The following is a 13,000-nucleotide window of genomic DNA, read 5'->3' on the forward strand; positions in this document are numbered from 1 at the left end:
TAATCCCGCCCGGATGCAAATATCTGTGTCTGCTCGCAATATCTTTTGAAAACGCGGTTCTTTTGGTGTTTTGGCCAACGTCCCATTCATTCAGATATGGATGTTTTTTCCATTTGGCGGAATAAAATAATTAAATCAAGACGAGCTGAATATCATATCAAGACTAAACACTGTAATATCAGTAACGTTATAAGGTATGAACTCAACCATTTTGTTTCACTCTGGAATGGTAATGTTAATTAATAAAGATAATAAATTGTTATTAATCATTATTTCTTAATTTCTTTGGGTTTTTTATAAGCAGCCAGTTATATAAAACACGTAGGCTACTTTATATGATTTGTATAAGTTATTTTGATTTGTTAAAATTAAATTAATAAATTAAATGTTCTTTAGGCTAATAATTTTACAGTTAAAGCAAAATATCAAACATTAGGCTGCAAACACGCATATCCAAAGCACGTGATCTTCTGCAACGCTAAAACGCATGAAACAGATGCTCCTATCTCAGGAATAGCATAATAATTTTTATTCCGTCCGAATCGGCCAAAATCACAGACGTCCTTTTTGCGGTCCAAATTGCGGGCGGGTGCCGGTTGTTTATACATTGACCCGCGCATCACTGGTACGCAGCCCCGCGTCTCACTCAGATCCTCAAGAATGCGCATTCTCACAGGATGATATTAGACATTGTAGAGATGAGAGATAGAGAGGTAAGAGTGGTGCACACGTCGAGAAAACTTAATAGAACTCTAGAAACAAATGATTAAAGTATGTATAGCCATATCACTCATCTCATTACAATATGTTAAAAGATAACAGTGAACTTATTGTATAGTTTAAAAAAATAATGTATTTTGATTATACAAATCAATTACAACCTAACTATAGTGATTGTTTAACTAACTGCTGACCAGCTTATCTCTATGGCTTATAAGACATATTGATGCTGATTCAGTATGTCGTTTTTCTTGTTAATTTAATCTTTTGGGTTATCTTATGCTTAGAATTAGTCAAGGAGGTTGAGGCTTATGCCTTCTTTCAAAGTTTGATCAATTGTGCATAATAACATGTGCAACAAATGCATATAGGGTGTCAGACTCATATATAGATTGGCATAATTTAAAGTTCAGCTTCTGGCACAGCTTTAAAGCTGAAACTTGTAAGTGAATTGTAAAGTATTTATCTTTGTTTGAATAACTACTCAACCCTACCTTAAACATTAATACTGGAAAAAGAGCGTATAACACATTAAGTAATTTTACGGCGTGATTTTGAATGATGACTATTTACCGTAAATAAGGGCTCCCCCTCCCTACAAAAGCCAATTTAACCACTGCAAATACAGTTATGTTATGAAGCACCATATCAACACAACAAATAACACATACAGGAAAAAGAGCAATTGTAAGTACTTAGAACAGGTGTGCTGGGTTTGGGTGGTTTGCGGATATTCTGCAGTAAATTCCTGTCTTCCATTTTTTCCTTCAATTTGACCTAAGGAAAATAAAGGGGGTGAGCACAAAAATTAGTTGTTTGTAACATCTTATATTTATTTTATGTAGCTCAATCTGGAGTCAACAAAATCGACAAAATGTTGCATTTTTTTATTGAATTGGTGCGTCGAATACCCTGTTCTGATTCTATGGCCGCTAAGAAGGACACTATTTGTGTTCTTTTTGGAATTTTCGGAGCCTGATGAATTTTTTATGAATACGCGTTTAATACAGAAAAGTAAGCTTGATGTAAAACATTAGCTGTAATTATGCAGCTGGTTGCCAGTAACTTACTGTAGAAGATAAAGATTGAAAATGTTTAATGTTCATTTAACTTTGAACAAACTGTTGCCAGTAAATAACATTAATGTAAAATCCACAGTAAGTTACTGGCCACCAGCTGCAAGTAATACTGTAATTTCTACAGAATGTACAGTGTACAGTGACTGCCCTTGCCGTCCAGAAAAAAAGAGAACGACTTTACTTGGACCCATTGTGCGAGCTGTCTCTTCAATACCATGTAGTTTATATACATGTTGCTGCTGATTGGGCTGACATTAAGGGTGTTAATTGAACAGTTCATTACGATTCGATCCAAAAAAACGATTTTTGCTGATACATCAAACAGTTCTTCAATGTGATTACGTTTCTATCCGATTTGATTCATTTATCGATATTTTTATATTACATGCCTAGTTAAGCAGTAACATTTTTACTTACAAGAAAAATAAAAAATATGCACTTTTAAACCACAACTTCTCGTCTAGGTCCGGTCCTGTGATGCGCCAGCGCGACCTCATGCAATACGTCATCAAGTCAAGAGGGCACAGAGGACAAACGCGAAACTACGCCCCATTGTTTACAAGTGTAGAGAAAGAGGACCGTTCCGACGTTGTTGTATGTGTAATGATACTAATTAATGTCTTTGTGTGAGTTTATTGTTTAAAATGGTCCGCAAATGTGCATTTCATATATGTAACACATGACCTTTTACATCACTATGCATTTACTTGAAGTCGCGCTGGCGCTTTTCAGGACCGGAGATACACATGAAGTTATGGTTTAAAAGTGCATTTTTTTTCTAGATAAGACCCTTATGACTCGTTTGGGATCGTTTAGAGTGATTTGAAACTCTGTTAAAAAAAACTGTTAAGTGTTAAGTTAAGTGTTAATTGTTGGGTTCTATTAAAGTCCATTAAAACGAGAAAAATCCTGGAATGTTTTCCTCAAAAAACATAACTTCTTCTCGACTGAACAAAGAAACACATAAACATTTTGGATGACATCGTGTGGTGAGTAAATTATCTGGATTTTTTTTAAGAAAATGGACTAATAGCCTAGACATGTCAAATCAATCAGAAATCACTCAAATATATTTTCCATCTCACATATTTAAGTTACTAACTGAAGAAAGAAAAAAGAAACGCTAAAACAATTTTAGTCTATGAGGTACAAACGAAATGACATTATTTATTTTTTTAATAACTTGAGTTCGCGCTTTTTTGCTGAGCACAAGAGTTAGCTGGTGCTCGTGAAGAGCGAAGCCGGGAGAAGCGCTTGCAGAGGGTTGCACGCATATCAGACATGCACATTACCGAATTACATACAATATAATTATAACTAAATCTGAGACAATGCAAAAACATTAAAATATTATTTCCTCCCCAAGATAGCCCGACGGGCGGGCGGAGATACATTGTGGTAGCCCGACTGGAATTCACAATAGCCCTGGGACGTCGGGCTAGCGATTTTGCGAGCCCTATAGTTTTCATTCTTCCTTATACTTTTTTAATACTCAAGTATAATTTTAATGTGGTACTTTTTTACTTTACCATATGATCCTGGCCAGATACTTTTACTTTTGAGTCGAATTTACACTCAGTACTTGTACTTTCACTTGTACTTTTCAAATTCTTTGAAAATGGCACAATTTCAGTCCCAATTGGAACATTTACAACAACACACTTACAAAATACACTTAAAGCTGCCGTCGGCGACTCTGGAGGATTGAGCAGTTTCCAAATGTTTACAATTACATGTCCCTCCCCCACAACCAACGGGCAACCTCCCTTCGAGCTCGCCCTCGTCAGTGCGTGTGCACCAGTATTATTGTGAACGCATACTTAGCAAGAATACTAAGATTACTTACATAACACTTGAAGTAAAATTAGAACATCCCCACATCCCCATATCCTTGCAATATGAATATAAACAATTGCTTTGAATAATAATGATTTTAGTAGTGTATTATTAACGATTGCATTGCCTTTAATCATAAATAGCTTTGAGAATAGCTTTGAGTATTAACCTTTAGCATATAGTATTAAAGTTAGTTGACTTTTAAAGGTCATGTGCAAATTTAGCAGGGTTGGAGTTTTTGCGGTATGTATGTATGTGTGTTTTTAACTTTTACTTTGCAGAGACAGCTGGAGGAACGAAAAACAGGATGTCGAGGCGGCAGGGTGAAATAACGGTCATAGTTGTTTGTGAACTTCTAAGACAGAAGTAAAACTTTCAATCGAACAGGCCCCCACCCCAACTACTCTTATATTTTGGGTCAGAGGGAAAGGCAGATCAGAGTCAACCGCTCCTCGGGGGACCTGTTTCTGCATTGGTATTGTGTAAAGACAGGGACAGTTTTGACCCAGAGCTCTGTAATATTTCATTTGAGATAATTATTAAAAATAATTTGATTTGAGTTACCTGTCTGATCTCCTCATTAAGAACATGCCGGACATTTAAAGTCCAACAAATGGTGACCCCATCGACGTGATGAGGAGGACCGGACATCATTGATTTTTCTTCTCGACATTCCACTTGCGCAAAATAGGAAAGGTAAGCAGATACCTGTTATATCAAAATTCTGCTTTATTTAAATGTCGTGAAGAATAATTAATGATACAGTGATTATTGTCATTTTTATCTAAATTTCATATCTCTCAAATGAACTATTAAATGTGTCAATAAAATAAAAAGGGAAATAACAATTATTCGATTAAAATAAAATAAAATAAAAATTGTAAAACGAAAGAAAGGAAATATTATTATAACTGGTCCGGGACCAGGAGGCGTTTGGAACGCGGAATTGGAAATACGGCACTGACGCGTGTCCTGTGGGTTATTCCAAGATCAGGGCCCGGGACCCGAACGTGGACACGCACCACGTTGTTAGCGTAGGACAAATTGGATACGTGTTCCGGGAACACGTCAGGACTTAGTGTTCCGGGAACACAGAGCGGTTGGACCGCGATACATAGAGATTTAAGTGGGTTTCATACCCGAGAAAGTGGTCAGGGACCACGGGCAACGCAGCGGTCGGACCGCATAAGAGAAAGTGGTAGAAAAGCCACAAAGTAGTCGAAAATACAAAGAGAATAGTGATTTTGGAAAAAGGCTTTATTGCAAGCAATATTTTTAAGTGTGCTAAAGAATAGGAATTTGAAAGTTGCTGAAGATTAAACGGAATGGCTGCTTATTTTTAAATGTGCTGTCTGTTTGCTACCAGTATATTATGAAGCTTTACTGTGAGTATATTTTAATTCAATTTTCATTTAGATGAATATTTTTATTGATTCTTGCTGCCAGTAAATTGCAATTCAGTGTTATATTTTTACTATTATTGAGTTTCACTATTAGTACATTTTACGTTGAGTTTTATTTTAGTGTGGATGTCGATTTTCTTTTTTCATTTCGGGGTGTGACTCGGGAAGAAAGAGTAGTTTCTTTATACTTGATTTCAAAATAAATTGGAATTGATAATTGTTCTCCGTGAATTGATTACAAGAAGAGATTGTTTCATCTTTAACAAGATTTAAGAGTAAGGAAGAGAAAACTGTGAACTTCTCAGCTCGGAGCGTAATTTAGTTTCACTTTAGAAGCTGTGCTCTCATTCTGTTTTCTTTCCGTGACGGGCTGGTAGTTTTACTTTCATTTTGAAGAAAATACAACTGAAAGAAGTTATATGTTATAGATTATCAGAGCCGAAAAAGGCGTACGGAAGAGAGATAAACCCAGTCCGAGAGAGAGAATAGACGTAAAGTGTAGAAGTAAAGAGATTCAAACGAGTACTGATTTTTAATAATTTCGATTGCAGTAGTGGAACAGGGTTTAATAAAAGTCAGCCGACTCTGTTTGAAACTAAGCCGTGGTTATCATAAAAGTATACGGTGCCTGTGAATTGATTGAGACGCGTATTGGGTGCATTGTTTCGATCCGTAATAAGAATATTAGAAGGGAGAGGTTATTATGTAAGTATAGGTAGCCATATATCTGAGTGGACATCCATGACATGCGGAGTCCCGCAAGGCTCAATTCTTGCGCCACTCCTGTTCAACCTGTATATGCTCCCACTAAGCCAAATAATGAGAGAGAACAAAATTGCCTACCACAGTTATGCAGACGACACTCAGATCTACTTAGCTCTATCCCCTAACGACTACAGCCCCATTGACTCCCTGTGCAAATGCATTGATGAAGTTAACAGTTGGATGTGTCAAAACTTTCTTCAGTTAAACAAAGAGAAAACTGAAGTCATTGCGTTTGGTTACAAAGATGAAGTTCTCAAAGTGAATGCATACCTTGACGCTAGGGGTCAAACAACTAAAAATCAAGTCAGGAATCTTGGTGTGATTCTGGAGTCTGACCTTAGTTTCAGTAGTCATGTCAAAGCAATAACTAAATCAGCATACTATCATCTCAAAAATATCGCAAGAATTAGATGCTTTGTTTCCAGACAAGACTTAGAGAAACTTGTGCATGCTTTCATCACCAGCAGGGTGGATTATTGTAATGGCCTCCTCACTGGCCTTCCCAAAAAGACCATTAGACAGCTCCAGCTCATTCAGAACGCTGCTGCCAGGATTCTGAGCAGAACCAGAAAATATGAACATATCACACCAGTCCTCAGGTCTCTACACTGGCTACCAGTTACATTTACGATTGATTTTAAAGAATTATTAATGGTATATAAATCACTCAGTGGACTAGGACCTCAATACATTGCTGATATGCTCATTGAATATAAACCCAACAGATCACTCAGATCATTAGGATCACATCAGCTAGAAATACCAAGGGTTCACTCAAAGCAAGGAGAGTCAGCTTTTAGCTATTATGCCAGTCGCAGCTGGAACCAGCTTCCAGAGGAGATCAGATGTGTTCCAACAGTAGTCACATTCAAATCCAGACTCAAAACACATCTGTTTAGCTATGCATTTACTGAATGAGCACTATGCTGCGTCCGAACTGATTGCACTATATTATATATGCACTATTTTAATTATTTTTATTTCTCTTGTTTTTATTCTTATTTTTAACTGTTTTATACTTTTAATCCTGTCTTATTCTTTTTCACACATTTAAACAGTTTTTATTAAAATCACATTTATTTCTTTTAATTTATATTTTAAATTCATGTATCTTTGATTTTTGTTTTTTCATTTGTATGTAAAGCACTTTGAATGACCTCTGTGTATGAAATGTGCTATACAAATAAACTTGCCTTGCCTTGCCTTGCCTATTGTAACTTTCAGGAAAACGTTAGAAAATTAGTGAGATCAAGAGATTTGAGAAGTGCTGATTGTTTTATGGAAATTGGCATTTGAACAAGTGATAAGAAACAAATGTTATTGATGTGAACTTTATTTTCAATTTTGACAAGTATTGAAAGCCCTTACATTTTTAATTTTGGCGAAGCTTATTTGTAGTTTCTAATTTTAACAAGTATTACATATTATTACATTTTTTATTTGGACAAATTTTGTTTTAATAAGTCCTAAATATCATTACATTTTTGAGCTTTGACAGATTTTACATTTCTAATTTGACAAGTTTTATATAATGAATGTAGTTTGAATTCTGACAAAAGTTACATATTACTAGATTAAATTTGCTTTAAGTTTTGACAACACCTTGAATCCTTTTTAACCGTCATCAAGCAAGAGTTGAATATTATTACATTTTAATTTCAATAAGAAGTAACAATACTGAATTTTATGGTCTGGCAATAGTATTAAAGTGAACTTTAATTTTGATAAGAAGAGGTGATTATTATTCGTTTGACTTAAGAAAACACAGAAAATTATTTTGTGAGAATTTTTTGTGTATTTACAGAAGGACTGACAGCAAATAACATTGAAAGGAAGAATAAACGAGATATTCAGGGTAAGACATATTTTAGTGGAAGATAAAATGAAGACTCTTAAAGAACAATGGGAGGCAGCCGTAGAGCAGCTCTTGAGCAGGTTAGAAGAAAAAGAAAGGCTCAAGAAAACTCAGAAATTACAAGAAATGTATGAAGAATGGAAACAACTTAAGGGTTACGCAGATAGAACGAAGACAAGTTTGAAAGAGCAAGTAATTATTCAAGAAAGTGAAGCGCACAGGAAGTTTCAGAGAGAGGACAAAAAGGAAGTGGGGCTTCTAGCTAGAAAGAAGCATGAAAAGGAAGTGAAGAGTCTACGTGAAGAGTTTCATTTGTGGCATAGTATGGCAGTTAGTTGTGTGGCTTTGGTACAGTTGGAGAAAGAGAGACAAGAGACAGAAAAGAAAATGGAAATAAAAAGAGTGACCTTAAAGAGAAGGAAGCAAACAAAATTCAAGAAGGGAGGGAAATAGCATCCATATATCCAGCACTGCCACCCACTGCTCCACCTCCATATGCCCCGCCCCATACACAGTTGCCAGCATTTGAAGTACAAAAGGGTGTGTTGGATATGGAGCAGTGGGAGGGAAATCGCTGGAAAATAAAATCAGGAAAATTAAATTTAATAACAGAAAATGAGATAGAGGAGAGAGAAATAGCAAGAGAAACAGCTGAATTGATGAGAACACAGAGAGAGCAAGCTGCACAGGCAGAACAGAAGATGGCAGCTCTGGAGAAAGAACTAAGGGAACAATGGAATAGCGTAATACAGGAAAGGACATTTCAACCCGGAGCACAAAGCACCCCAGGAGAAACATTGAGTAGCAGATTCATAACAGTGGACGAGACTGGGAGTCAGATAGACGTCGAAGAACAGGGAACATATCCAGTTGAAATCAGAGGAGAAATGAAGATGGGTAAGAGGATGAAAGAGGAGAGCAGATATAACTCTAGTATAAAGACACCAAAGAAAGAACAGGAAGGAGATGAACAGGAATGTAGGGAACTACATCTCATTCGTGGGGTACCAAATATCTGCCCTCTAGTGGAGACAAGTGGAAAGGTAGAATACAAACCATGGTCATTCACAAACATGGGAGCTATCCTTGCAAAGCTAACTCATATCACGAGTGGTGGGGGTAAATGGATAAGGAAGGTAATAACTTTGACACAAGGGCATACGTTGGCGATCGGAGACCTTAGAGCATTATTATGACAGGTACTGACCGTAGGACAGATTACGGAAATTGAGCAAGAGGCAGGAACGGTAAGATTATATGATGACTATCCATACTGTCGAGTTGCATCAGATTGGGGAAAGGCACTGCGAAAGCTGTACCCAGCACCAGCAGGCACCCTTTACAATATAAAATTTTCTCCAAAAGGGGAAGAAACAGCAGCAGCATATCTGAGTCGATGCAAAGGAGAGTGGGAAGAGCAAACAGGGGCTCATCCACATTCAGATAGAATACAGGAAAAAATGTTCAGAGCTGCTGTATTGGAAGGGACTCCTAAATCTGTACAGGATGAAATAAAAGCCAACCCCGACTTACCAGGTGCTTTATGTGAGGTTTGGGAATGACATTTCCTGCATCACATGTCTAGGGCGAATGAAAAAGAAAAGGTAGGGGAAGTAGAGGAACTGAAAAAACAGTTGCTAAAATTACAGTTGCAGGAAGCAAGATCTAAATTAAATGACGAAAAAGGGAAAAAGAAGGATAAACAAATGGTAGTTCAGGAGATGAAAGCCCCTCCAAGATATAACAAAGAACATGAAGTTGACCCATCAAATGTTAAATGGGAAAGAACCACCCAAAGACCAATGTATTACTCCAATAAAGCTAGGGGTGGGGATTACAATAGGGGGAGGGGAAGAGTACAGTATCAGGACGGGTGTTTCCGTTGTGGTCGTCCGGGACACTTTGCTCGTGATTGTCAGCAACCTGAAAACGAAGCCCAACAGAGATCATATCGGGGCAGAGGCCATAACACACACATGGCTCCTAACGTGGAGAAAGCGCCACGACCACACTCCCAGTACCCTTTGTCCACTGGAGGGGAATGGGAGTGGTACTGAGACAGCCCACGGAACGACCTCAGCAGGGTTAGGGCGGAACCCTTGCTGACTTTGGTGGGTAACACACGTCCTGTTGAATTCCTGGTGGATACTGGGGCAACATACTCCACACTGAACTTTGAACTTCCAAAAAATCTTATTTCAGACGAAACCACTGAAGTAAGGGGGTTTTCCGGGGCTATAACTAGACTGCCATTCTCCTAAGAACTCACAGTGCAGTGCATGAAAAAACAATCACTGACTCACTCTTTTCTGCTGTCATATTCCTCACCGACAAATTTGTTGGGAAGAGACTTGCTAGTGAAACTTGGAGCTGAAATCCTATGCAGCCCGGAGGGGTTATAGTAACTATGAAAAATGGTATCACCATGAACTGTTCCATCATGACCACAATGAGAACACGTGGACAATGGTTACTTTCTGCAAACACCTCTCCACAGGGAGCTGACATTTACTGGGGGAGGGTGCTTCTGGGGGACACAGGTAACACCCTGAAAGATCTGTACTCTCAATGGGAACCTTGGATATTATCATTAGCGCCATACACCCAGCTTATAGATCCACTGCATGTCACTCTGTTTTATGATAGAACACAAGAGTACTGGTACCAAGAACAATTTGATAACATTGCTGGAGAACAATGGGACATTTTTGGGGCAGGAATAATGATAGGCAAAGAGGGAGTGGCAGGTATCGTAGAACTTACCCCCGAACAGGAACAATGGTATAGAATGAGGGAAGAGGCATCACCCCATATATCATTATTAGTACACCCCCAACACCAAGCTAAAGATCTAGGACCAATGGTAAAGAAGGGAATAAACTTAACAGATTGGAGGGAAACCCAACTTCCTGGTGTAAAATATTCACCTAGCTCAAGTTATTATTTGATCACACAGGAAACAAAAAACACTGTAGTGTTGGAACACGAATGGCTCACAAGATGGCATGGTAGGGAGAAAAGTGATCATGAAGATGCAGAAACAATGTTGAAAAGTTTGCCCGACCACTTATGCACTCAGAGTCCCACAGATGTAGGGTTTTGTAAAAATTACCCAGAAATTTCGTTCTAGCTGACATGTGATGATCCAATTTGGAGGCCTCAATATAAGCACAAACCAAAGGCAGAGGAAGGTATCAAAGATACCATTGAAGGTTTGTTAACCGCAGGGGTTTTAGAGTATGCTGATTCCAATTGGAACACACCCATTCTGCCTGTGGAAAAACAAAACACAGGAAAATTCAGAATGGCACATGATTTGAGAGCAAGCAATCAAATCATTAAAACTCCAACTTTACCTGTTCCAAACCCATTCACTTCTCTGAATGAAATCACTCAAAATCAATCATGGTACACTTGCATCGATCTCGCGAATGCTTTCTTCTGTTTACCCCTTGCAGAGCACCTTAGAGAGATTTTCTCCTTCACCTACGGGGGGCGACAAATCAGATATTCTCGCCTTCCGCAGGGTCTAATTTTATCACCAGGGATATTTAACCAGGCTCTGAAGGAGATGTTACAGGGAGTAAATTTGCCGGAGGGCACGACTTTAAATCAGTATGTAGATGATTTGTTACTGGCAGCAGAAACAGCAGAACAATGTATCCAGGCCACACATGCAGTGCTCAACAGACTGTATGAACAAGGCTTCAAAGTGAACAAAAGCAAATTACAGGTATGTAGAAGGGAAGTTACTTTTTTAGGAAGAGTATTGTCAGCACAGGGATCAGGGTTGTCCAGCCAACATCGAACCTCAATTTTGCAGCATGCGAAACCAGTTACAGTAAAAGATATGCTATCATTTCTAGGTTTGGCAGGTTTTAGCAGGAATTATATTCCAGCATATGCAGAGTTGACACGCCCACTAAGAGAAATGGTTAGGAAGGCAGGGCCAAGGGAACTAAAAGCAAAGTTAGCATGGGACACAGAGGCAGAAAAAGCATTCATAGATGTGAAAAGCAGTTTATCCATGGCAGCAGAGTTGGCAAAACCGGATTATGACAAGCAATTTTTCCTAGATGTTTCACAGGGTAAGACTACAGTTAACGGAGTGTAGTTCCAGAAAGATCAGGGTACTCGGAGAGTTCTTATGTACATCAGCATTGTGCTGGATAACATTGAGGTAAGAGAACACCCATGTACCAGATATGCAGCAGGACTGGCAAAAATTGTGGACAAAGTTGGGCACATAATACAGGGCCATTGTTTAACAGTTCTCACTGCACATTCAGTGGTAGCTTATGTTAATTCAGCATCATTTACACTTTCCACTCTGAGACAAAGACGGTTGGAAAACTGTCTCGCACAACCAAATTTGGTTTTCACACATGAGGGCATGAACATGGCCTCTTATTGGACAGAGGGAGAACCCCATGACTGTTGTATGACCGTGGAAAGGGAAGAGAAAATTAGACCAGATTTGTTGACACACATTATTCCGGAGGGAGTTATGGTGTTTTCAGATGGATGTTGTTTCAGAGATTCGAGTGGAACACTGAGGTCAGGGATAGGTATTGCAGCACTGCAAGAGGAAGACATTGAGATATTGATAGCAGAACCTTTACAGGGACATCAGTCAGCTCAGAGAGCAGAAATTGTGGCAATGACAAAGGCTCTGGAGTGGGGAGAAGGAAAAATAATTAACCTTTTTAGTGACTCTGCCTATGCAGTGGGTGCAGTTGTAACAGAATTGCCTAAGTGGAAAAAATGTGGTTTAATGGCAGCTAACAACAAACCTATTAAACATCAGGAAGACATCATAGCATTAGCAACAGCTATTATGAAACCCAAGCAGGTGGCGATCATAAAATGTAAAGGTCATGATACCAGTAACTCAGATGCGGCACAAGGTAACCGGATGGCAGACATGGCGGCAAAGCAAGGTGCAGGGTACATTACACAAATGGTGTTACAAGATGCGGAACAGGAAGGTACCAATAACATTTTACCTGACCCAGACATAGCAGTAGAACAACGCAAAGCCTCACCTGAGGAAAAGTCTATGTGGGTTCACAAAGGGGCGGTACGTTTGAACAATGGCTGGGTGGGACCGGACGGTAAACCAGTTATTCCACCTAGTATGATAAAACCCCTTATCACTCAAGCACACACCCCCTCACATGTTGGAATCAAACAAACCATTTCCAATCTTAACCAGTGGTGGCACCCATACCTGGCTGCTACAGTTAAAGAATTTATCGCTAACTGCAGGGTGTGCTCCATACACAATGTACGTGCTGGAGTGAAATGTGCCGCAGGTGTCTTCCTGCCACGGGGACCTGGTG

General features: G+C 38.8%; 1 protein-coding gene across 1 annotated transcript in view; it reads right to left on the reverse strand.

Annotated features, from left to right (window-relative positions):
- Positions 1–13,000, reverse strand: part of LOC135774486 (transmembrane protein 272-like) — a 154,181-nt gene that overhangs the window by 28,554 nt on the left and 112,627 nt on the right. The window contains exon 2 of the mRNA XM_065284624.1: positions 1,416–1,497. Coding sequence (XP_065140696.1) covers positions 1,416–1,479 — 64 coding nt within the window. The 5' untranslated portion in view covers positions 1,480–1,497. The remainder of the gene's footprint in view (positions 1–1,415; positions 1,498–13,000) is intronic.

Source organism: Paramisgurnus dabryanus, chromosome 5, assembly GCF_030506205.2.
Source record: "Paramisgurnus dabryanus chromosome 5, PD_genome_1.1, whole genome shotgun sequence".
Classification (NCBI taxonomy): Eukaryota; Metazoa; Chordata; class Actinopteri; order Cypriniformes; family Cobitidae; genus Paramisgurnus; species Paramisgurnus dabryanus.